The sequence below is a fragment of the Myotis daubentonii genome, chromosome 9 (genome assembly GCF_963259705.1).
Source record: "Myotis daubentonii chromosome 9, mMyoDau2.1, whole genome shotgun sequence".
In the NCBI taxonomy this organism is placed as follows: domain Eukaryota; kingdom Metazoa; phylum Chordata; class Mammalia; order Chiroptera; family Vespertilionidae; genus Myotis; species Myotis daubentonii.
In genome coordinates, this window is record NC_081848.1 from 62,262,171 (window position 1) to 62,289,375 (window position 27,205).

The following is a 27,205-nucleotide window of genomic DNA, read 5'->3' on the forward strand; positions in this document are numbered from 1 at the left end:
TCTTTGTTAGTTAAATTTCTCACAATGTGGTACCAACAATCAATCCAACATATTAACTACACCAGTAGTAACTATACTATTAGCAAAGCTATCTTTCTAATAAGTAAGGTCTCGGTTAACTCATCACTTAGAATTCCTGGATCCATTTTTCTAAGGTAAGGTAAGCTGGCATGGTCTGACAAAGTGAATTCTGTTTCCTGTTACTACGACTTATTTGGGCACAGTTTGATATTTCTTTGTCTTCTTCACCTGAAATTACCATCTAGGCTTGTTTAGTACTATTTGTTGATTACCAAGTGTTATCCCATGATGTCTTTTGTCCTGGACGTAGAAGCCAGTATTGTTAAACATTTGAAATAATACACATTATTATCATTGATTGTTCTAGTTTTTGTGAGGAAGGCTAACCAGCAGTATCTTCTTTACAGTAGTCCTCCTTATCCCTGGTTTCACTTTCTCCACTTTCAGTTACCTGAGGTCAACCATGGCCTGAAACTATTAATTGGAAAATGCCAGAAATAAGAAATTCATAAGCTTTAAATTGTGCACCATTCTGCAGAGCAAGATGAAATCTTGTGGAATCCCACACTCTCTTGCGTGGGATGTGAATCATCCCTTTGTCCAGCATATCTATGCTATATATGCTAACCACTCATTGGTTGCTTAGTAGCCATCTGGGTTATCAGATCAATTATAGTGATATCACAGTGTTTGTGTTCAAGTAACCTTTATTTTACTTAATAATGACCCCAAAGTGCAATAGTAGTGATGCTGGTAATTCACATACACCAAAGGTGCAATAGAGTGTATGTATGTATGTATGTATGTATGTATAGGAAAAAACATAGTATGTATAGGACTCGGTTCTATCATGGTTTCAAGTTTCTGGTGGGATCTTGGATGTATTCCCTGGGATAAGGTGGGACTCCTGTAATGATTTTCTAAGTCAGTTTGTACTCCAATAATATAAGTAGTTGGTTACTGGACAGTCTCAGGTTTATTTAAGTTCCTGAGATTGATGCTCATTTAAGTATCAGTCAGTCCCCTTGTTACTTCTCTATACAGAAAAAAAAGTTCAAGCAACAATTTTAAGTTTTGAACAAACTAAATTCAAATATTTCTGCTATTTTAGTTTAGGGGAAATCTGCATGAGCAGTCACTTCTTTGTGAATTAAAGGTTAGTAAACTATTTTAATTTCCTGCTGCCCTTGACCTTGATGAACCTCACACACAGAGTCCCCATTTGCTCTAATGACGGAAAGCTTATTTTATCCCTGTAAGATTTCAGTCTCTGACTTTAAAAACCTCAGAAGCTCTCTTAGCCTATGTTTGTATGCCTGACTTTATGTCTCAGTACTCTGAAGTTTCACCTCTTGTCAATGAAACTGACGTCAATGAACTAATTGGTTCTTCTTGTGCGTAGGTACCCTGACATGCCCACCGCAGCTGATGTTGTGAACGCTTTAGATCAACAGGCACTTGCATCCATCCTGAGAACATACGGGGAGGAGAGGCATGCCAAGAAAATCGCTTCAGCAATCGTTCAGGCACGCAGCATCTACCCCATCACCAGAACCCAGCAGCTTGCCAGCATCGTTGCAGGTACCCTCATTAATTCTGAACAGTGTCTGAGAGGGAGAAAAAAAAAAGAATATATATATATTAATCCCCCAAACTCCCAAAGGATTTCATTTGTACTTAAAATCATGCAGGAGTGAATCTTGCCTAAAATCTTTGGTTTTGCAAGCTTCCTCCCCACCTCCAACACCTCTCCCCCACACACAGTTTTAAAATACACTGTAGTTTGCTGATTAGTTTAATAATAGATTTTTTTTACATGAGATAATTTATCATTTGTGCCTACCAAGGTGAAGCGTGGAATAACAAGAGCAAAAAAATTCCTTGATTCATCACAGTGCTTGATAAGCATCCTGTATAAGATCTGATATTACCTTCAGTTTCACATTTCTGCATTTTAATACTTTGGGCAAAAGGAGAATTGCATTGCCCAACTGCTAAAATAAAATCCAGTGACTCATACATCTATTCTAAACACCCGGCTAACAAAGGGTATGTGATGTATAGGTTATTCCACTTGGTGAATGCTAAACTAAATCAGCCTGAGGGGCTTATTGAAACATTTCATCTTTTTTTGCTGTTTGCCACCATAAACCTCTTGAACCTAAGTCTAGCTAGGAGGCGCTTTATTATAGCCTTTCTGTTTGAAGCCAAAGTTGTCTCACAGCTGTATTTCATGATGAAAGTTTCCCTAGACAAAAATACAACTTCTGCAGTTGTTATTTCACAGAATTCCAGTGGTAAATTATTTGTCTTTTTGGACCTTCTGAAACCATACATCTTTTTTATTTACCAAATGTATTAAGATTTCTTTTCAGTGGTTTCTCTTAAGTTAATTAAATAGCTAAAGACATAGGAAAAAGCTTATTAAAAGCTCCTAGTATTGGTTGCCTCTATCTTAATATTATCCATAGTTTAAGGAATAAAACTTAATTATGCATTTATTCAGATCAAGATTTAAAGATCATATAGCAATTGTCTTATGACATGATTTCATAAAAATATATTCTTCTTAGTTATGCTAATAAAATATAAAAAGTTGACTAAACCTTCAATTTTTTAAGTAGCATACCTCAGGGCCCTTGAAATTTAACATTGAGCAACTTCCTTAAGGGAAGTAATTGCAAAATTCTCATAGGTTATGTCAACATAAAATATTTCATGATATTTTTCCCCACAAAGAGTTTATACTAGCAGGCTAACATTAAATTCATCCTCATCTCATCTCCCTTTCTTTTTCCTCACTCCATACTCACTCACATGTCTGCACCTTATCTTTTCCATCAGACATTAACTAGTTCTGTCTCTCATATTGAAAAGAAGGGCAGTGAGATGTCACATTTTTTTTCTATGCACAAGTAAGTCCAGAATTTTATGGTGCTGAAAATGAGGACTTGAAATGAGGGTGTTCTAGAGGTCTTTCAGTGAAAAAAATCTTATCTGGTAACTGAAGAAACTGAGGCACAGAGAGTGTCAACAGTCTCTTCAAAGGTACAACCTAATTAATAGCAACATCAGTACTAATCTAGAGTTTGGAAGCTTGTGAATTTGAGGCATAATTGGGAATCTGCCTTTAAGAAATTAATTTTTCTGTCTCAGGTTCCTACTCAGCAAACTTGGGGAAATAACACTGTTTAGATAGAAGTTACATGAAGATGTAGAATAGAAACAATGTAAGTGTTTTCAGGAAGATATGATATGAAAAACATACTGGGGTTATGACAAATGATATAGTAAAAGTGATGATAATCATATATCCTATCTAATAATAGACAAACATGGTAATTAACCATTCCTCCGACACGCTTCTCATTGGCTAATCAGGGTGATATGCAAATTAACTGCCAACCAAGATGGCAGTTAACCGCCAACAAAGATGGCGGCTAATTTGCATACTACAGGCAGGGCGGGATAGCACCATCCCGCCTGCCCCCCTGCCATCCGGGCCTGCTATCTGCGACCGGGGTGGCAGGCAGCCCATACGGGACCCGACCCGGGGCTGGCCGGCGGGACCACAGCGATCTGCCACCGGACACGCCCACAAATGGCCCTCAACGGGGATTCATGGCTGGCAGATGATAATGCACCCATATGCCACCGGCTTCGGCCCTCCCGCGGGGATCCCGGGTTGGCAGGTGCTAATGAACCGATAAGCCACTGGCCACGACCACAAACGGCCCTCCTGCGGGGATTCTGGGCTGGCAGGTGATAATGCACTGATCAGCCACTGGCCACGCCCACAAACGGCCCTCCCGCGGGGATCCTGGGCTGGCGGGTGCTTATGCACCGATCTGCCAACACGCACACCCGGGCCACCTTTGCCCTGTGCATACTATGCAGCTGGGAGAGGGGAGTGGGGCCGCTGGGAGCAGGGCGGGAACTGCCCAGGGTTTGTGTCAGGCAGCCCAGAGTGGAGTGCGAACTATCCCGACAGGTAGCTGTTTGCTCATTCATTTACTTGCTCATTCATTCACTCATTCACTCGCTCATTAATTCACTCATTCACTCACTCAGCAAACCCTCTCAGGTCCCTGGCACCAGGCTAGGCATGGAAGTTGAAGCAGGATAAGACAGAGCTATGTCCTCAAGATGTTAGTAATTCAGTAGGGCAAAGCAGGCACATGAACGAGGCAGTTGTATGCACAGATGCACTGTACTGGGTTCGGCGAGGGCTGTAACTAACGCCAACTTTGTTCTCTTGATAAAATGGGGCCTCGGGAGCCAGGCCACCCCAAGCCTGTAGGCCTGTGCCTAGGCCTGGAGTGGCCGGGGTCCAAGAACATGACAGAGGGTGCAGGTCGGGCTGAGGGGTCTGGCCCCTCCCCTCATCCTCACCCCCGAGTGCACAAATTTTTGTTCACTGGGCTACTAGTGTGTATATAAAACCCCATTTTAGTAAATTCCACTAAAAGATTTGAGTTCTCCCTAATGAGCCTATTTTTATGGCTTATATCAACCTCTAATAAAACTTTATTGATGATGATAGAAATCTTTAATAAAGAGAAAATAGAACAATGAAATTATATTTTAAAGCTCATTTATTTAAAAAAAAAAAGTGATTCAGGAGAGGCTGCTATATACCAGGGCATTATACTGAGTACTAAGAATAGATTGGGGAGAGAATCAGATAGATCCTCTGTGTTCATGAAGCTTATAGACCAGTAAGTGACTGAATAACAACATGGTTTAAGAAGCCTATATTTGTAGTGAAAAACCTTCTTATTTATTGTAGTCTGAAGTTATGAATGTGTGGCAAGTAGAAAAAGCTGATACAAGTGTAGAATTATATAATATAGTTAAGTATATACATATAGACTTAGTATGAGAAAAGAATTGAATGTATCTCAAAAATTTGCATGTTCATTATACCTTGAAATTGTAATGTTTTCAATATTTTTGTGTTAAGTACAGTATTAAAATTAACGATATACCTGTTTGTTTTTTAACATTACTATAGAAGATAACAAGGGGATAATAGTTTTATTAGATGCATTGCTCTAGGTGATAAGTATTGTGAGGCCACTGCTGTGACTTCCTTACTCATGATTGAGCCCACAGTGCTTCTCACAGTTTCCTCCCTGAGAAGGCATTTAGTAACTATTTTTCAAGGTTAATGTATAAAATAAATAAAATGCACAGAGATCAGGAAGATTCTGCTGTTATAAAGTTTGTAGTCAGTGAAATAACATCAATGTTAGTAAAAAGTTGATGTTTGGTCTCATGAACCATGACTCTCCCATACCAGTATGGTCTAATATCAACACTAAAATAAATTAGAAAATCACATTGCCCTCCCAGTACTTTAGTTTATTCATCTTCAAAGTGAAATAATATCTATTTCCTCCCTCATTCTTTAGTGATGCTGTGAATAAAAGTAAAACTCTGAAAAAATATTTTTTATTAATTAAAAAGCTTAAAAAATGAGAAACTATGCATATAAAAACTCTCAAGCACTTCATCAAAAAAAAAAAAAAGACTTATGCACTTAATTTTGAAAAAAATGGCTGTGGTCTAGACTTTGCAGAATTAATGTATATTTGATTTGTGTAGCCTTAAAAACAGGATTGATGCTAGACATCTCTTTGAGTAAGAAGTCTGATTTATTTTCCTCAATAAGCTGTCCATATTCTATGTAAGAGCTAATCTGTATTCTGTTGCTCTTTCCATTCTGTCGATACATCAAGGAAATCACCATTTAATCTTAATTGTTAAATTAAATCTAGTTTAATAAAATATATTAGTTTAACTTTTGGTTCTACAACTTACTTTCTATATAAACTTGAACAGAACTTCATCTTTCTCATCTTGAAGTGGAAGTGAATAATACTTATGATGATGATCATTGTTATTTTTGTTTAGCAAACATAACCCTACTAATCATTTTTTTCTTAAAATAATATTGATATTCACTCTCAGTTTCCAATCTGATGCCAAAATCAAAGAAATATACCAATCACTTTTCAGATCATTGGGGTTTAGATTCAGGTTCACAAAATAGATAATTAATTCACTGATAATAAAAAAAAATCACAGGAGGCTTATAATATCAGTTTTTGAATGGGAAAAAAGGAGATGGGGAAGCTTTTTAGATATATTTGACTATTGTTGATTAAAATGTGCATACTTATTATTCTTTGCCTGAAACTTTTATGTAACTTTTATTCTGACTCATGAACTAGGTACATGGCTAGAGCTTAATGAACACTTGTTGAACAAATAAATCAATAAAAAAAAAGATGTGTACATTCCCAGCCAAAGTAAAATGAGAAAAAAGGTGGGAAAGTCTAAGTTGTTAGGTGTTACTAAGAATCAAGTATATTCTGCTCTTCACTTTGAAGAGGAGGGACACCCTGAGCATCAAAGTCCTCAGGGAAAATTAAAGTTGCTTGAGGAATAAGTGAGATTTCCCAAGACACAGACTCAAAAGTCCTCACATTCTATTTCTTTTATTTGCTTTGTGAACTTGAGCAAGTTACTTATGTCCTCTGATCCTCATTTACTCATTTGGAAAATAGGGACAGCTAATTCCTGTTATGACCATTTATTGGAAAGTTCTCTGTGAATTTTAAAGTGCAAATACACTGTATGCATTGCGTTCTCTCTTTTCCAGAACTAGAGCTCAATCAGGTGCACCACACAGAACCCTGAGTGTGGCTTTCTCCCCAGGAATACCTGTCCATAGCCACACAGTGTGATCAGTGATAGGCTGATACTTCTATTCCAAGCTGTTCTTCCTATAGGAGTTATGGGATTTTTAGCAAAGAGAATAATAATCATTTTCTGCATTGGTACACGTAAGGAGTATCTTTTTCACAGTAGCATTGGAGGTTCGTGCCTCAAGTTGTATCTGAAATCACTGTCTTTTTCCAGCAAAGTTTTCAACAGCCTTCAAAAGGAAAAATAAAATAAAACATTCATCAGTAGACATTGCTATCCTAATTTAGTGGAACATAAACTTTTTCCTGATGAAATTAATCACACTAGATTACCATCCTTTTACTATTTCAGTAATCTACATGTTACCTCCTCCATCTTCTCCATAAAGCATTCTTTATATTAGCATTTCCATGGTTAAGAAATAAATGACGGTGTCAGAGAGCTCGGTTATCGCCCTGGTAGAAAATGGTCTGGATGTCACACCTACTGTCGAGTTTAGAAGGCTTGCCAGTGAGTCACAGCCGCCACTGCCACTGCCTGTGCTAGTGCACTTATTCTTCTGTCACTTTAAATTTCTTGAGTTCAATCTGTAATACACAGTGCGTGTTAGCATTGTAACTTCATGCCAACTAAATTATCAAATGACATTTCATAAGTAAACTTATTTCTTATTTTAATAAGTAATCTTCCCAAGAGACATTCTGTACAATGAATCCAACTCAGAAGAGAATGAAATGGGGGGGGGGGGGCGCACAAAAACCTGAAAATCTTTCTTCCTCCTAAAAGAAATTTGCCTATTCTCAGTTGAAAGTGCCAAGTGAGGACCTGGGAGTGTTTCAATCCCAAATGGCGTGGCCATGCCTAATTTAATAATTATAATGTTAATATAATAATACATCATGTTAGCTAATCATTAGTGAATCCTAGACACTATCCTAAATTTTTTCATGTGTTAACTCACTTAATAAGAACAACGACCCATCAGACAGATGGATTTTATCCTTATTTTACAGATGAAGCACAAAAAGGCTAGGTAATTTGTCTCTTGTCAAGTAGAGCTGGAATTGAAAGCTAGTAATATCACTCTAGGCTCTGTGCTCCTATTTGTAACCCATCTCTAGATCCCTTACTGATGATTAGGATACAGCATGAACTGCCCAGCCAGCATTGCTCAGTGGTACAGCTTTGACTTACGAACCAGAAGATCACAGTTCAATTCCTAGTCAGGGCACATGCCCGGGTTACAGGCTTCATCCCATGTAGGGGTAGGGGGTGCAGGAGGCAGGCAATCAATGATTCTCTCTTATCATTGATGTTTCTATCTTTCCCTCTCCCTTCCTCTATGAAATCAATAAAAGTATATATTTTTTTAAAAAGATATAGCATGAACTGTTGCTGGAGAATGCTGACAGCTCTGTCTTCCAGGATCTCACATACTCATGTGGGACACAGTTGTACAAGCAACTTCTATTGTCCTGAGATAAGTACTGTATATAATAAAATCATGAACAAAAAAGTATGAGAACCAAAAAAGGGAACAATTGATTTTTATGTGGCAAAAGGATTTGAGTTATTGAAGAGAGAGATTGGGTAGACCTTACAGACAATTGAGACCTTTGAGTAGAGCCTTTTAGGGGGAGAAGTGATGGTTATTTAAAGAAAAGTCCCTGACATCCAATAGAAACTCATCAAGTGCAGAAATGAAAAGATGAAAGAACAAAAATAAATAATCAGGTAGTATTTCAGCCAGTTGAAGAGAATAAAAGACAGACAATGCAGTGTCCAATCCCAGGACCTAATACATTTCTAAATGCCTAGAATTCCCTCATTATCTGGGGATCCTCTGTCCTAAATGTGACCTTGAGTTGGGTCTGATTCTTAGTATAATTAGTAATTCAGCATAACCAAGTCCTCTAGATCTTCCTGATTCTGGCTGCATTTCAAATTTCATCTAAGGAATGAAAAAAGGAAATGCATCATTTTACCTCTTTACTCCATTTCTTATTACTTTATACTTTGTGTGCTTCTGCAAGTGAAAATTAAAGTGATCTGGCATTGTATGTTCTGCACATTAGCAGTTTTCACATTGATATTAATTTTGTGAAGATCATTATAAATAGCCTGGTCATTTTGTTCTTCTCTTTATTGATTTAAAAAAGAAGAAAGATTATTTGTTTGTGTAACTGTTACTCAGAAGTTTTAAGAATTTGGTGGTAGATATTTGCAAGAGCTCTTCATTTGAGAACCAAAATCAAGTAGTTTTACATATTAATTGTACTACCAACTTGTTTTTTAAAATTGACATGATTCAGATTTTATCTAGATGGTAGGTATAATGACATGGGTTTGCTTCACCCAAAAAAGTACTGAGAGGATCAACATTGTGCAGCAGTATTCCTAAAAGTAGTCATTTCAGACATTGACTATTATTTTGGTATATTGGGAATGTTCTTTGAAGAAAGCATCTGTTTTTATTTTCAAAGTATAAAATGTTCAAATCATGCCAAAAAAATGTCAAAGAAAGAGAACCACAAATGTTACTATGTTGTCGAAAATTAAATATTATATTTCTAGTGCTGGGAAGGCGGAATAATGGTTGAAAAAAGTTTGATGTCCAAACTTTAATCATAAGTAAAAATTAAGAATAATACTTCCAAATTATTTTCTATCATCTTTTGCTATTTGCTGAATTAAAAAATTATAGACTATGTAGAAAAGATATTTCTCAGAAATTAAAATAGAGAAATCTATGTTAACTTTTTATGACTTGCCTTTCCCTTCTCTATTTTTGTTTCGCTATTTCCCAAATGCTTTCATTTCTTTTATCCCTGTAATCATTACGTCACTATATTGTCTCACATTTTTTTTAAATATATATTTTATTGATTTTTTACAGAGAGGAAGGGAGAGGGATAGAGAGTTAGAAACATCAATGAGAGAAACATTGATCAGCTGCCTCCTGCACACTCCCTTCTGGGTATGTGCCCACAACCAAGGTACATGCCCTTGACCAGAATCGAACCTGGGACCCTTGAGTCTGCAGGCTGACGCTCTATCCATTAAGCCAAACCGGTTAGGGCTGTTTCACATATTTTTAATCACTTGGAATCACTTCTATCATATTATAACCTAGATCATCTTTCCTTACATGTGTTTCGTATAATAGCATATAGGACACAGTAAGCAATAGGATACATTTGCTGATTTTCTACATTTTGCTAATGTATAATTACTCATTTAATGACTTTCTTATCAGCTGTATTATAAGCTCTATGAAAGCAAAAATTAGACACGTCTTCTTCATTGCTACATCCTCAAGACCTGATACAGAAATAGGCTTATAAAATTGTTTAATTAATTATTTCTTGAATGAATAAGTGAATGTCCACTTCATAACTTTGTGATGTTTAGAAAATGGGGAGGCTAGAGATAACTAATAGAGAAAAATCTTATAAACAACCAATTTCTTCAGCATTCGGGCACTTTCTATTGGTCTGTAGACTCCAACCTACAATAATAAGAGAAACTTAATTTTCCCGACACTTATAATATCTTTCCTGTTCTCTAGAGGGTAAATCAGGTTCAGTATGTCATACAATACTATGTTAGTCTTCTGTATTTTCAATTTCCTCGTTAGCAAAGCAGGGAATTTAAACCAACATTGAGGTGAGATACTTATTTCATATACATATTCCACATTCATTTAATCATCAAGTATTTACTGAGTCCACTTTGTGCTAGGCACTCATGAAGGAACATAAGTGACTAAGGCAAAGCTTTCACCTCAAAATTAACAAAAAAAAATTTTTACTAGTTAGTAGTCTTCACAGTTGGTGCCTTTTTGCATATATCAACATGTTTACTTTTTTCTTTTTCTTTCTTAGCTTAAAATTACTTCTTTCTTGGATCATTCTCTTTCTTACCCAAGTACATATTTGGAGACATTTTTAATGAGGCTCCATTCTCATACTTTGTCTAAATGTATCTTTATTGTGACCTAACTTTTGAATGATAATTTAGTTGTGTATGAGGTTTATAATTAATTTTACTCAGTGCTTTGAGGTATGATTTCATTGTCTCTTGGCATTTTATGATTGATGAAAAATCTAATTGTCATTATTTCATACTTGGTCTTTTTCTCTTTCTAGCTACCATTAAGATTTTTCTATCTTTGATGTTTAATTGTCATGTGCTGGGTTGTGACTCTATTTTTATTGGTCATTAGTTAAACGGTGAGCTTCTTTAACATTTCTTCATTCCTGGAAATATAAGAAATTATTTCTTTCCATATTTACCTTCTCCCATTCTTTTGAGTTCTGTATAATAGTTATTCACCATGTTCTCATATTTCCCATTCTTTGTATCTGTATATTACAATCCAAGTAAGATCCTTTTCTAATTCACCAAATTTCTCTTAAAATATACCTAATCTGTTTAACCCACTTGTTGAATTTCTAAATTCACTGTCATTCCTAAAAATTCTATTGTTTTTAAAATACGCTTGTTCTTATTATTTTATTATAGTCTGTATTGATTATTTTTCATTTATTTTTAATGTAGCAAGTATAGTTATTTCCTATTTGTGCTCATTTGTTCTATTACCTCCAGTTCTTCCTGTTTATTTCATCTGCTGATTTTATACAAACATACACAGAAAATGTATCTAGCGAGCGCATCTTCAGTGGGTTATACATACATATCCTTTTTCTGGAACCCAACATGTGGTTTAATGCTTGCTTTTTCCTTTCTTCCCTTCCCGTTTCCTACCTAATCATCTACCAGCCAAGCAAAGGTGTCATGTTAGGCACTTTAGGTTGCAGAAGTCAAAGACACATTTAGGCAAACTTAAGTAATAAAACATTATCATTAGCTATACATGACAGTAAGAAGAAATTGTTATAAAGCTATTCATACTAATAGGAAAGACAGTTATTTAAGCTACATAGCCAGGTCTCTGAGAGACTAGACAACAACTCGGGGGTTATTTAGGGTACTACACAATTTCCCCATTAAATTATTATGCTGCAGAAAACATTGTTGATGCCCTGCTTTAGTCATTCACCATTATTTTGGTTTGGCTACTCTCTATGTCTAGCTTCTAACAACTACAATTAACTTTTTTGTAGGGTTCAAGGTTACTGCTTACTCAGATCTTTTATTTATGTTTTTTACTGTCTCATGACATCTACTTATATTGCTTTTATTCTTTCTTTTGGTTTCTGCTTCTTTTGTCAATTGCTTCTGTCTTGCTCCATCCATTCGCGCGCGCCTCTTTCTCTCTCTCTCTCTCTCTCTCTCTCTCTCTCTCTCTCTCTCTCTCTCTCTCTCTCTCCCCCCCCCCCCCCCCCCCCCTGTGATTCAAGCTCCCTAAGATAAAGGATCTAATTTGGCCTTATTTATCCATAGCTTTTCCTTGTTTGGCAGAGTTTTACACTTGCTCCATTTTAAATGGCTGCATTGGCTCATAGGTATTTATGTGGTGATAGCATGGTGACCAGAGCTTAAGGAACTGCCTTGGACAGTCCTGCTCATTTGATAGATTCTTTCTTAGGATTGCAATTATTTAAATAATGCTTCAAAGAAGTAGTTCTTGAAATTGGCTATAACTAGTAGTAATTTTAATTTTTATTCAAAAATTTCATCTACCTGTGTAAACAAAATGTCCCCTATAATTCATGTCTTTGTAAATAAACTGTTATCTTAAGTTAACTTGCATGTCTTTGACTGTGCTATATCTTCTGCCTGGAAAAAAAGAAAACTCTTCTTTCATCTCCACTGGTTGAAAACATCGTCACCTTTAAGGCCCAGCTTAAATGCCACTTTATATTTTTTCTGATTTCTTCCCTGATCTCCCAATTTGGGTGTTGTCTCTGATTTAAACTACCATAGTAGTTTTTCCATCTTTTCTCTTCCCTGTGGCAACGAGGCATGGCAGGAAGAACACAGGCTTTAGAGTCAGGCAGAGCTGCATTTAAATCCTGTTTCTGCTATTTAATGGTTGTGTGATGTCAGCAAGTTATTAATCTCTTCATGTCTCAGTGGGAGAGATAAATAATTATTCAAATAAATTAAAAATTGTGTAAATGTCATGATGAAAAAGTACAGGGTAAATGAGAGACTATAGTAGGGGGACATAGCCTGGTTAGGCATTTTGGGGAGACCTCCCTGAAGAAGTGTCCTTTAAGCGAAGAGTAAGAATAAGAAGCCAAGTGACAAGTCAATAAGAGAAGAGTTTTCAAGACAAAAAATAAACAAAGGCCCTTCACTCGCTCTCACTTTTTAAAAAAAAATTTCATGTTTCATGTCACGATTTGTGCCCTGTTAATAAGTTTAATGCTCATTGCCCTATTTCTACTGTGACATTTTATAACATAATTTTGATGTTGCTAGCATCAAACTAGTGTACCTGTTAAGCTATACCACTCTAGTAATTTACTAACCTTTTCTGCTAAAACATTGAAATTTTAATAAACCAGGACAAGCACTGCTCTTTTGATCCTAACATTTTTTTTGATTCTTTACTTTTGATGACTTCCCTTTTTCTACTTTTCTTGCCTTTTAGCAAAATTTTAAAGATATATGTGTGTGTGTGTGTGTGTGTGTGTTATAAATTTATATTGCTATATACTGTATATCCCTGTGATATGTTCCTAGGAAGTCTAAACTCTACTGGGATATTGGACATCTAAACAAATAATTCTAAAATGAAGCAGAATATTTTGCCTTTCCCATTATCTGTGATGGCATATCTCCTCTTTCCCTGTTGCCTCTCTGATTGTACTTTTTCAGTACTGTTTTCTTTTTCTTTCTCTGCTTGTGCCTTTATTTATTTTACTTATTTATTTGCTGGGGTTCAACCCATGGTTCCTTTCTCACTATACGTGTGATGGACATATACATCTGTTTCCACAGATCTTACATCATCGGCCTGCCCATCTATAGCTCAAGTCTTCTGGACTTTAGACCAGTATTTGCCACAACTTCGTGAACATAGCAATCTATTTATCCCACAAGCATATAAAGTTCCATCTTCAAAATCTCACCTTGCCTAATGCCATTTTGTTTCCAATGCACCTCACCACATTTACCCCAAAGCCCAAACCTTTAAGTCAAACTTGAGCTGAAGTGAAAAAGTACATCACTAAGACTTTTCAAATTTGCCTCAAAATTGCCTCTTAAATCCTTCTTGATTTTTTGTTTGTTTCCTTTACTGCCATTGCTTTATCATCTTTGCTATCTGTACTTAGTCTTCTAACTGTACTGAGTACCTTTTGTTCCTCCAAGCTCCCTCCAGCCCATGCTTTACCATAGTTATATTTATAAAATTCAAATCTCATAGTATCACACCTGTTCTTAAAATCCTTAATAGGCCCCCTATCATCTGTAGAGTAAGAAATTAAACTTCTTAACATGAAAAACAAGGCCCTCATTTTCTGGCTTCTGCCTGACTTTTTAACCTAATTTCTCCATCACCCTCTCCTCTCCCCTACCTCCGCACAGGCCATGTCTACACTAAACTGCTTCCCATTCCTGTTCCTAGAATGCACCCTCTGCTTTCTCACTTCCATCCTTTTGTATCCTTCCTCACATTTCTTCTCCACCCACCGAGCCCTCCTAAAATCTCTCCACTTTTTTCAAGACTTGGCTTATACCTGGCTGGTTTTGCTCAGTGGTTGAACATCGACCCATGAATCAGGAGTTCACAGTTCGATTCCAAGTCCGGGCACATGCTTGGGTTGCAGGCTTGATCCCCAGTAGGAGGCAGCCGATTAATGATTCTCTCTCATCATTGATGTTTCTATCTCTCTCTCCTTTTTCCTTCCTCTCTTTGAAATAAATAAGTTTAAAAAATATATTTAAAAAAAGAAATTTGTTTATATATCATTCCTTTGGATCCTTCTGAACTTTTCTTTTTTTTTTTCCAATTTATTATTTTTTTTTATTGCTTAAAGTATTACAAAGGGTATTACATATGTATCCATTTTATCCCCCCGCCCTAGACAGTCCCCTAGCCTCCCCTATCCCCCAGTGTCTTATGTCCATTGGTTATGCTTATATGCATGCATACAAGTCCTTTAGTTGATCTCTTACCCCTCTACCTCCTGCCCCCCAACCCTCCCCTGCCTTCCCGCTGCAGTTTGACAATCTGTTTGAGGCAGCTCTGCCTCTGTATCTATTATTGTTCAAAAGTTTATAATGGTCTCTATTGTCCATGAATGAGTGAGATCATGTGGTATTTTTCCTTTATTGACTGGCTTATTTCACTTAGCATAATGCTCTCCAGTTCCATCCATGACGTTGCAAATGGTAAGAGTTCCTTCCTTTTTACAGCAGCATAGTATTCCATCGTGTAGATGTACCACAGTTTTCTAATCCATTCATCTACTGATGGGCACTTAGGCTGTTTCCAGATCTTAGCTATGGTGAGTTGTGCTGCTATGAACATAGGGGTGCATATATCCTTTCTGATTGGTGTTTCTGGTTTCTTGGGATATATTCCTAGAAGTGGGATCACAGGGTCAAATGGGAGTTCCATTTTTAGTTTTTTAAGGAAACTCCATACTGTCTTCCATAGTGGCTGCACCAGTCTGCATTCCCACCAGCAGTGCACGAGTGTTCCTTTTTCTCCACATCCTCTCCAGCACTTGTCGTTTGTTGATTTGTTGATGATAGCCAGTCTGACCTGTGTGAGATGGTACCTCATTGCTGTTTTGATTTGCATCTCTCGGATGATTAGTGACTTTGAGCATGTTTTCATATGTCTCTTGGCTTTCTGGATGTCCTCTTTTGAAAGGTGTCTATTTAGGTCCTTTGCCCATTTTTTGATTGGATTGTTTATCTTCCTTTTGTTAAGTTGTATGAGTTCCCTATAAATTTTGGAGATTAGGCCCTTATCAGATATGTCATTGGCAAATACGTTTTCCCACACAGTGGGTTTTCTCCTTGTTTTGTTGATGGTTTCTCTTGTTGTGCAGAAGCTTTTTATTTTGATGTAGTCCCATTTGTTCATTTTTTCTTTAGTTTCAAGTGCCCTAGGAGCTGTATCAGTGAAGAAATTGCTTCGGCATATGTCTGAGATTTTGTTGCCTTTGGATTCTTCTAGAATTTTTATGGTTTCCTGTCATACATTTAAGTCCTTTATCCATTTTGAGTTTATTTTTGTGTATGGTGTAAGTTGGTGGTCTAGTTTCATTTTCTTACATATATCTGTCCAATTTTCCCAACACCATTTATTGAAGAGACTATCTTGGCTCCATTGTATGTTCTTGCCTCCTTTGTCAAATATTAATTGAGCATATTGGTTCGGGCTGATTTCTGGGCTCTCTATTCTATTCCATTGATCTATATGCCTATTCTTGTGCCAGTACCAGGCAGTTTTGAGAACAGTGGCTTTGTAATACAACTTGATATCTGGTATTGAGATCCCACCTACTTTGTTCTTTTTCAGGATTGCTGCAGCTATTCGGGGTCTTTTTTTATTCCAGATGAATTTTTGGAAAGTTCGTTCTAGATCTCTGAAGTATGCCGTTGGTATTTTAATGGGAAGTGCGTTGAATTTATAGATTGCTTTGGGTAGCATGGACATTTTAATGATGTTGATTCTACCAATCCATGAACACGGTATGTTCTTCCATCTGTTTATGTCTTCCTCTATGTCTTTTTTCAACATCCTGTAGTTTTCTTAGTAGAGGTCTTTTACCTCTTTAGTTAAGTTTATTCCTAGGTAGCTTAATTTTTTCGGTGCAATAGTAAACGGGATTGTTTTTATAATCTCTCTTTCTGAAAGTTCACTATTGGTGTATAGAAATGCCTCAGATTTCTTGGGGTTAATTTTGTATCCTGCTACATTGCCAAATTTATGTATTAAGTCTAGTAGCTTTTTGATGGAATCTCTAGGGTTTTGTATGTATAATACCATGTCGTCTGCAAATAAGGACAGTTTTACTTCCTCTTTTCCAATTTGGATGCCTTTTATTTCTTCTTCTTGCCGAATTGCAATGGCTAACACTTCCAGTACTATGTTGAACAGGAGTGGTGAGAGGGGGCATCCCTGTCTTGTTCCTGTTCTTAGGGGAAATGGTGTTAGTTTTTGTCCGTTGAGTATGATGTTGGCTGTGGGCCTGTCATATATGGCTTTTATTATGTTGAGGTATGATCCTTCTACTCCCACCTTGCTGAGAGTTTTTATCAAAAATGGGTGTTGGATTTTGTCAAATGCTTTTTCTGCATCAATTGATATGACCATGTGGTTTTTTTCTTTCAATTTGTTTATGTGATGTATCACGTTTATTGATTTGCGGATATTGTACCATCCTTGCATCCCTGGGATAAATCCTACTTGGTCATGGTGTATGATCTTTCTGATGTACTGCTGGATCCGATTTGCTAAGATTTTGTTGAGGATTTTGGCATCTATGTTCATGAGGGATATTGGCCTGTAATTCTCTTTCATTGTGTTGTCTTTACCTGGTTTTGGTATTAGGGTGATGCTGGCTTCATAGAATGAGCTTGGAAGTGTTCCTCTTGAATTTTTTGTAGTAGTCTGAGGAGGATAGGTTTTAGGTCTTCCTTGAATGTTTGGTAAAACTCCCCTGTGAAGCCGTCTGGTCCTGGGCTTTTGTTTGCTGGAAGCTTTTTGATGACTGCTTCAATTTCTTCCATAGTTATTGGCCTGTTGAGATTTTTAGATTCTTCCTGATTGAGTTTTGGAATGTTGTATTTTTCTAGGAATTTGTCCATTTCCTCCAGGTTGTCTAGTTTGTTGGAGTAGAGCTGTCCATAGTATTTTTTAACAATCATTTGTATTTCTGTGGGGTCTGTTGTTATTTCGCCTCTATCGTTTCTGATTTTATTTATTTGGGTCCTCTCTCTTTGCTTCTTGGTGAGTCTGGCTAGAGGTTTGTCAATCTTGTTTATCCTTTCAAAGAACCAGCTCTTGGTTTCATTAATTTTATGTATTGTTTTTTGGTCTCTATGTCATTTATTTCTGCTCTAATCTTTATTATCTCCTTCCTTCTGTTCACTCTGGGGTTTTCTTGTTGCTCTCTTTCTAATTCTTTGAGTTGTAGAGTTAGATGATTTACTACCATTTTTTCTTGTTTTTTGAGATAGGCCTGTAGAGCTATAAACTTCCCTCTCAGGACTGCTTTCATTGTGTCCCATAGGTTTTGGATTGTTGTGTTTTCATTGTCATTAGTTTCCAGGATGTTTTTAATTTCTTCTTTGATCTTATTGGTAACCCAATCAATATTTAATAGCATGCTATTCAGCTTCCAGGTGTTTGAGTATTTTGGGTTGTTTTTATTGTAGTTTATTTCTAATATTATGCCATCGTGGTCTGCGAAGACGCTTTTTATGATTTCAATCTTCTTGAATTTGGGGATACTTTGCTTGTGACCCAATATATGGTCTATTTTTGAATATGTCTTATGAGCATTTGAGTAGAATGTGTATTCCCTGGCTTTGGGGTGAAGTGTTCTGAAGATGTCTATTAAGTCCATCTGATCTAGTGAGTCATTTAGGATTGCTGTATCTTTGCTGATTGTTTGTTTAGAGGGCTTATCCAGTGCTGTCAGTGGTGTATTAAAGTCTCCTACTATGATTGTATTGTTGTCAATCTCTCCTTTGATATCTTCCAGGAGATTTTTTATGAATTTGGGTGCTCCTACATTGGGTGCATATATGTTTACCAGGGTTATATCTTCTTCTTGTATTGATCCCTTTAGTATTATGAAGTGGCCTTCCTTATCTCTTGTTATGGCCTTCACTTTGAGGTCTATTTTGTCTGATATAAGTATTGCTACCCCAGCTTTCTTTTCCTTTCCATTTGCCTGAAAGATATTTTTCCAGCCTTTCACTTTCAGTCTGTGTGAGTCCCTTCTAATGAGGTGGGTTTCTTGTAGACAGCAGATGTATGGGTCATGTTTTTTTATCCATTCAGCCACTCGATGTCTTTTGTTTGGAGCATTTAGTCCATTTACGTTTAAAGTTATTATTGAAAGGTACTTGTTTGTAGCCATTTCTTTTTGTGTGTGTGTATGGCTGTTTTCTTTCTGAGCTTTTTATTTCTTCTTTTTATACCAGTCCCTTTAGCATTCCTTGCATTGCTGGCTTGGTGGTGACAAACTCCCTTAGCCGTTTTTTGTCTGTGAAGCTTCTTATTTCCCCTTCAAGTTTGAATGATAGCCTTGCTGGATAGAGTATTCTTGGATTCAGTCCTTTGCTTTGCATCACTTTGTAAATTTCAGTCCATTCTTTTCTGGCCTGATGTGTTTCTGTTGAGAAATCATTTGACAGTCTAATGGGAGATCCCTTGTATGTAACTTTCCGTCTCTCTCTTGCCGCCTGTAAGATTCTCTCTTTGTCCTGAACATTTGCCATGGTGATTATGATGTGTCTTGGTGTGGGTCTTTTCGGGTTCACCTTGTTTGGGACTCTCTGGGCTTGTGTGACTTTTTTCTTCCCCACCTCAGGAAAGTTTTCTGATATTATTTCTTCGAGTAGGTTTTCTAATCCTTGTTCATCCTTCTGTTGTTGTGGTACTCCTATTATTCGTATGTTCTTTCGTTTCATGTTGTCCCAAAGCTCCCTTAGGCTCTCCTCCTGTCTTTTAATTTTTTTCTCCAATTGCAGTACATTTTGGGTGTGTTTTGCTTCCTTGTCTTCTAATTCACTAATTCGGTCCTCCGCTTCTCCTAGTCTACTGTTGATACTTTCAATGGAGTTTTTCATTGCAGCTATATCACTCTTCATTTCTTCTTGGGTCTTATTTAAGTTGTTGATTTTTTCATCTGTTTCTTCTAGCTTCTTCCATATGTTATTGATTTTTTCATCTGTTTCTTCTAGCTTCTTCCATATGTTATCGATTTTTTCATCTGTTTCTTCTTGCTTCTTGTAGACGTTTTCGATTTTTTCCTCCATCCGGTTTATGCACTCTAGGACCCTTATTCTGAATTCTTTATCTGTCATGTTGCATGCCTCTGTATTACTTAGCTTCTTTTCTGGAGAGTCCTCCTTCTCTTTCCTTTGGGGGTTTCTTTGTCTACCCATGTTTGATCTCACTGACATATCTAGATGTTGAGTCGTTCAGTGGTTGCTCCCTTGGTGGCAGTGACTCCTTGGTCTGTGGTTGCTCTTCGGGCGGTTGCGGTAGCAGCTGCTCTTCAGTTGGCAGCAGCTCCTCTGGTGGGTGCTGTTCACAGCTGTGGTGGCTCTTCTGGCTGGTGGGGCGTGGTTTCACGTACAGCTGCTGTTCCTCAGCAGAGGATGTGGTGCTCAGGAGGTTGCTGTTGCTTGGATCTGCTGCGTTGATTTAAAGGCACAAAATACAACACAACAAGGCACCACGTACCAGGCACTATACACAAATATATTCACGATATTAATAACCCCAAATAAAGGTGACCACCTGAATTAAGAGAATTAGGGGATAAGGAAGAAGGAAGAGAAAAAGATAAAAGAGAAAAAAGAAAAGAAAAGTAGGGACCAAAAAAAGGAGTGCAAAAATGAAATTGGGAAAAAGGAGGGGGGAAAATAAAAGCGAGAAAAGAAAAGAAAAAAAAAAGAGCGAAAAGAGAGAATGAAGTGGAAGAGGGGAAGAGACTTTTTATATGAGGAGAATACTCCTATAGAACAGCCATTAATCCCAACAAATTCCAGCAACAGCTCCCTGGATATGAATGCAAACTAGAAACAACCAATAATATAACGATGAAAATAGAATGGAGAACACTAATCCCAAAATAAAATATAGAGAAAATAAAATGGCACTTTAAAAAATGGTAAAATGGTAGCAGTAATAATACTGGTTAAAAATAAGAAGGTAGTAATTAAAAGGGTAAAATCAGGTGATGGAAAAAGAAGAAAAGAAAAGAAAAAAAAAGAACAGAAAAAGAAAAATAAAGAAAAGAAAAAAAATTGGTTTCTTAGTTAAAAAGTGAAAAAAGAAAAAAAAAATTGCAGTAGTGAAGGTCCTTCGTTTCTTCTATTCTTCAGTGTGGCTCGCCTTAGACCTTCCAGGTATTCAGGAGAGTGTTGAGTTTCCCTGCGATATACTGTTCCTCTGTGTTGTAAACCACAGTCCTTATTTTAAAGCAGGTCGCATTTATTTCCCAGACTGCCTTATTTTGTGTTTAGCAAAGAGTCACTTTGTGGGTCAGCCTCTGGGTGGCAGTGTTCTGGGGTTGGCCTCTGAGGCTATAGGGCCTCTCTGTCCAGTGGAAGTTCACTGCCCAAAGCTGACTGCGTAATAGTTAGTTACCGGCGCTATGTTGTTGCTGGGATTGAAAATCCCTCTATAGGCCAGACCCTGTTAACTCCCAGGGACTGATAAGGTTATTTTAATCCTTGATCTCATACAGGGTGGAATCTGGGTGTGGCTGTGCTCCTTGCCTGGGGGCCGGGGGGAGGAGTCTCACTCTCCGGAGAGGATGGCTGCCCCAGTCCTGGGCTAAGGGGTGTCTCAGCACTCAATTCACTGCCACCTCTCCCGGCTCCCCCTCTCTCCCCAGTCTCTCCCCAGATTCCACTCCTCCGCACACTCTCCCTCTCTTCAGCATAGGTGAGTGTCTGTATCCGAAATGTCCCATGAACAGGATTCAGTGAAAACAAACAAACAAACGCCGTCCGCGGAAACGGGGAAGGCTTGGTTTCTGTAAGCTTCTTCTCTTACCGGGACTGCATGGTCAGGTCAGCTCTTCAGGCTGCCCCCTTTAGGCTCAGTCCTCCGTGATCACAGAACCCAGCTCTCAATTCCCCCGGCGGCGCCAGGAATCCCGCGGTTCTCCTTTCCCCCGTCAGGGGCTGTGCCTGTCCCAGGGGACGAGGCTGTCTTCCACGCGGTCTCCCTCCGACTCTCTGGGCTCAGAGGTCTGGCAAACTTTCCTGCCCAAATCCCTGGTTTTTTTTTACCTTTCGAGGGGAGTTCTGCTCTTCCTGGCTGCAAACCCTCTCACCAGCTGAGCAATTTCGCCAATTCGGTGTGAGTGTTACTATTTTCAGCTGCTCACTCCATTTGCTCCGGGACACGACCTGGGACGCGTCTGCCTATATCGCCGCCATCTTCCGTCCAGAAATAACCTCTGAACTTTTCTTTTTGCCGTCTCCTGAAGTTGCTCACTTTTTCAATATGTCTTCATATACCTAATGAACTTTTGCTTCATTACATGGTGTCTACCTTTTAGAAAGGGTGAGTTCTTCAAGGATAGACTGACCATATCTCATGTACCTGAATAGTCTCAGCACCCATCTCTTAGGGAATATGTTAAAGGGGTCAACAGGCTGGGTTAGAGAAAGCAAGAACTATTAAGTCAGATTTGAACTATTAAGGTAGATTTGAACTGCCTCTGTCCTTTACTCGCTTTGCAAATTGGGCATTTTTTTACCTTCTGTGAATCTTTGTTATTTTCATCTGCAAAATATGGACGATAATAACTGACTCACAGGATTCTTGGATAGCTAAATAGAGACCAATTTCTAGTAGATATCTATTTTTAAAAATATATAATTTATTGATTTTTTTACAGAGAAGGGAGAGGGATCGAGAGTTAGAAACATCGATGAGAGAGATAGATCAGTTGCCTCCTGCACGCCTCCCAGTGGGGATGTGCCCGCAACTACGATACGTGCCCTTGACTAGAATCGAACCTGGGACCCTTCAGTCCGCAGTCCGATGCTCTATCCACTGAGCCAAACCAGTTCAGCATAGATATCTATTTTTAACTTGCTGAGTGAACACACAAAAGTGAGTGAGTGAGTAGGTGATTGAGTGAAGGATTAATGAATGCATTTGAGTGAATAGAATAAATGCTATAAAACATTTTATAATGGACTCACTAGGAAAGACTTTCAATACAAGCAGCAGCTGTCTTGGTTAAGATGTCAGTACACAGAGATGCTAGCATTCTAGGAACTGGGACCCGAAGCTTGGGAAGCAATGTGAGAAAAGAATGCCTTTTTTATTGAAAACATTATTTCCTGCTGTTCTTTTACCTGTGGTCGGCAAACTGCGGCTTGCGAGCCACATGCGGCTCTTTGGCCCCTTGAGTGTGGCTCTTCCACAAAATACCACGTGCGGGCGCGCACGTACAGTGCAGTTGAAACTTCATGGCCCATGCGCCATGCTTCTCCCCGTTTTTATTCATCACATTAAGGAACTCTAAGGATGTGCTGGCTGCCAACTCATTCAAGGTATATCAACATCTCATTAGCCAATGACAAGTTACCCTCACACAATAAACTCTAGGCTTAGATTTTGAAAAGAGAATGAGGTTATTATTAATAATAACATACATTATTAGTGTTGAATGGAAATGTATATTGTCTATTATTATGCAATGAACTATTTTAGAGACAGCATACATTACAGTGATTTTTTCCTTTAAAAAAGTTACGGTTTATGTAGAGTTCACTGGAAAGGATTGGTCTAGAGACTCTGACTCTAGACCCCTATGGGCTGGTGGTACTTATCTCAGATTTTGAAGCTGAGAATGATAACCTCACAGGTAGGATTTATAAGTTGTTGACTTCATCTCTGTACTCATTAGATGCAAAATGGATTCTGATGACAGATTCGGTTTATTAAGCCAATATGCTACATTGCTATATTGCTTACCCATTTTTCTTTATTGGTCATTTTTTGTTTATTTATTTGTTTGTCTTACTTCCTCATTACCTTTGCATTAGTGATTCGGGTTCATGTCTCTGCATTCTACTGTGTCACTGAGTAATGGGAAAAAAAATTAATTTTGTAATTATACAAAAACTAGGATTCAAATTTCAGCCCTACTATTTCCTGTTTGAACTTGGATAGTTTACATGGCTGTTCCAATTCTCTCTAAGATAGGGATAATGGTTCCTAACTTATAAGATTGATGTGATGATTAGAAATTATATTTTTAAGCTACCTACCCTAGTGGTAGACATATGCTAGGCTCTTGACAAAAACTAAAAAAATGGAGAATTTATCTTAGCTAGAATCTACTATACAAACATGCAAAAATAATTGAAATTCATGATTATATGGGAAATACTAGATTTTCTCTATTATGAAAGAAGCATTTTCATTTATAAGTCATACAACATTGTTAAGAATTGTAAATTTTAAAAATCTATAATACCATTCTACCACCATAACACAAATTTTATAACTTTGCATATTCCCTTTATCTGTCTCTATTCTCACATTTTTTTGTTTGAACGTATATAATTTTATTTTTTCACTTGATATGTTATCATGTTACTTAATTTTTATGCCAGTATACTACATATCTGTAAGAAATACATAATGTATATTGATTATATTCTAATAATCTCATTATTAGATTTTTAGCTTACCTTCTAGTGTAGCCTATTTTTAAAAAGCCATATGATAAATATTATTGTGCATATTTAAGGGTTTTTTTGACGGGGGGAGTACTTACTTTCTAGGCTAAATTCCCTAAGTAAAATTAATGAAATGTTGTTTTTCAAAATGGATACACAGCTTTTTAGAAATCAAAAACCTTCATTGGGCATTATCTAAATCACTGTTCTTAAACAATTTTGGAGGATAGAACATGCAGACAAATAAAAGGTGGGAGTGACCAAGTCATTGTTAGACTTGATTGTGGTTGAAAAAAGGGAGATATTTATAATCTCTGATTTAATTAAAATCTATATGCTAATTGAACCTTGGAGAAATTGAACATTTATTCTTTAATTCAGTTAGATAATATTAGTCTTTCAACAAGCCTGTTATGAGAAAAATGATAGCATACAGTCTTGCCTTTTGGAAGTAACATACCATTCCTGCCTTCTGGAAGTTTCTATTTCAGTGGAAGAGATAAGTATATTTTTTAAAATCAACATAGTACAGTTGAAAAGTGTAACATTGTTGGTTACCTTTGCTACAGGAAGGTGGGCAACTGTACCTTGGAGCATGAGGATTAATTGTGAGTGTATGCTGACCTCACAAGAAAAAGGGAAGCACTGTTAAACACCTTTTCTGTTATCATCTCCTAACTCTGGAAAGTGTAAATGGCCCAATGTTGAGAGCAGACCTATATGAGAACTATTCCTAAAGGTTCAAATAAAGCATCTTATTATGGGTCATAAATATGCTACAACTTTTACTTACAATTCTGTTTTCAGTTTACAATATCTGGCAAATAGGCCTCAGTTCCTTCTTAAAGATTTCATAATTAAATTTAATATTGATCACTAGATAGGTAATAGGAATCATGATTCAGTGTAGGTTGTCTCATCTATACTAAGCATTTTAACACATAGGTAGTATAGAATTATTAAAAAATAATGTATGGAAAATATCCATTCTTTCCTTTAATTCTGAGCATGTTTCTTATCTCATCTCAGCAGGTAATGTTCTTGTTACCTTTTCTGCTCAAGCCTACAACTTTATTTTTTCCCTAATGTAGGAGCATTTGTAAGCCTCAGCCACCCATAGTGAGATCATGTTGTCATCAGACTTAACCTGGTAGGAGTTGGGGATTAGATGAGACTCCGAAGAAGTTTAAAAAGAACCTCACTGAGTAAAGCCAATTTTATCCAGAACGATTCGAGTTCACATTTTAATTAACAGTTTGAAATTTGTAATATTACTTCAATTTCAGATGGGTGAGAATTTAACACTATATTAAAGGAGCCCAGGCAAAAGGACACAAGTTGCGTCACAGAGACTTATTAAATGTGATGGAAATTCAGCAAACGAATGCTGGCAAACAGGTGCGAGAGCTGAATTAATTTTTAAACCCTACCACTCAGGGGGAATTGCAATGCATCACGTTGACAGCCACAGCACGTTGTTAATTTCATTCACAAGCTTAAAAACCTCAATACATTTGAATATGTGAACGTATTAAATTTTAAAAATTGTAAGTAGCATAAGGGTGTCCCAGGACTAAAAATGATAATTTTTCTCTGGGACTTCCAGTCATTTGTCTAGCCAGAAGCATGGTGTTTTTTTATGAATGAAATCTATCTTACCACTTCCACATACAAATTGTGTTCTATTATTATATGCAGTGCAGGCTGTTCCTAAGCAAGGTTTTCTCTTACTTTTAATATGAAATCCCTTGTGAGTCAGAGGAAAATTGAATGCTCGCTGATCCAGTTTCCAAATTCTGCTGTCATGCATGAAGGGGGTTCTCAGTCTATATTCCAATGGTGCTATGCCGGGAGCCGGTCCATCCTTGCTGTTTCAAAGGACCTGGCATATATGGCATACTGTTCTTAATATGTTTGCTCACCTTCTTGGCACTATGTGTTTTAACCAAGGTCTCCTCTCTGAGAAAGGTTGTTTCCCCAGGTAGGGATTTTCCCCTGAAGTTAGGGAGGGAATAAAACCCCTCAACTAAGTGCCAGGCGGGTAATTAATCACTTTAACTATGAACAATCATGCTTAAGCTACATAATCTTTACTCCCTGGAATGGAGATAAGAAACGCCCTAACCTTTGTAATAGAGATTGATAGGATTGAATCAACTGGTATAAATACAGATGTAATAAGACAGAAAGACACAGAACTAAGAAGACAGAACTCAGAAGACAGAACCTACACAGAACCTAGAGACAGAAGAACTTCGCTGGAGAGAACATGGCAAAAGATCCTGGACTGAACCTGACTACAGAAATTGGCAAGAGAACCTGACTAGAACCTGGTGACTGAACCTGGCTGGAGAACCTGGACAGAACCTGGCTGGAGAACCTAGCGAGGGAACATGGCTACAGAACCTGGCTGGAGAACCTGGAGAACCTGGCTGGAGAACCTAGCAAGACAACATGGACACAGAACCTGGCTGGAGATCCTAACCAGAACTTCACTGGAGATCCAGACCAGAACTTGGCTGGAGATCCTGGCTAGGCTGCTGATCAACTGAACGCTGTCTCCGTGTCATTCCTTCTTCGCCGACTCTGTCCACACCTTTGGGGACCCCTGGACCCGCTGGGGCTGGACCCCAGCAGTGCTAAGTGGTGATGGTACTCCTGGAGTTAAAGAAAAAGACAGCAAAACATAACCAAACGAACAGAGGCTTATGTGGTGGTATCATTAAAGGTCATATGTTGTAAGCTGAAACCTCACTGAACTTGATGTTTTCACCAGGAGTTGACCTATTCTGAAGTCCCTGGTATACTTGAGAATTTGATAGAAGCCCTGGAGTATCTCTACATAAGACTGCACACACACACAGCATGTTACAAAGTTTTCAGGGAGTTCATGAATTTCCACATTCAGAATGCTGTGTATGGTGCATCTTGATCTTTGTCTGAAACTAGAAGAGTATCTCTTAGTGGATTGAGTGGATTTTCTCCCCTGCCACCTGCTGTGCACAAGGCCCTAGACATGGGAGTGGGGCTAAAGGAAAATAAGAAAAGATCTTTAGACTTTTTATAGCCTAGTAGAGGTTCATATACAATAGTGTAGAGTGGTAACTTGTTTGATGGACTATATACAAAAAGTTATTTGCAAAAGCTT

General features: G+C 37.6%; 1 protein-coding gene across 4 annotated transcripts in view; it reads left to right on the plus strand.

Moving 5' to 3' along the window:
• The window catches only part of METTL15 (methyltransferase 15, mitochondrial 12S rRNA N4-cytidine), a 193,495-nt gene that overhangs the window by 149,081 nt on the left and 17,209 nt on the right, over nt 1–27,205 (plus strand). For all 4 annotated transcript variants that reach the window (XM_059709181.1, XM_059709180.1, XM_059709183.1 and 1 more), the window contains one exon: nt 1,424–1,602. In XM_059709181.1, the coding sequence (XP_059565164.1) occupies nt 1,424–1,602 (179 nt within the window). The remainder of the gene's footprint in view (nt 1–1,423; nt 1,603–27,205) is intronic.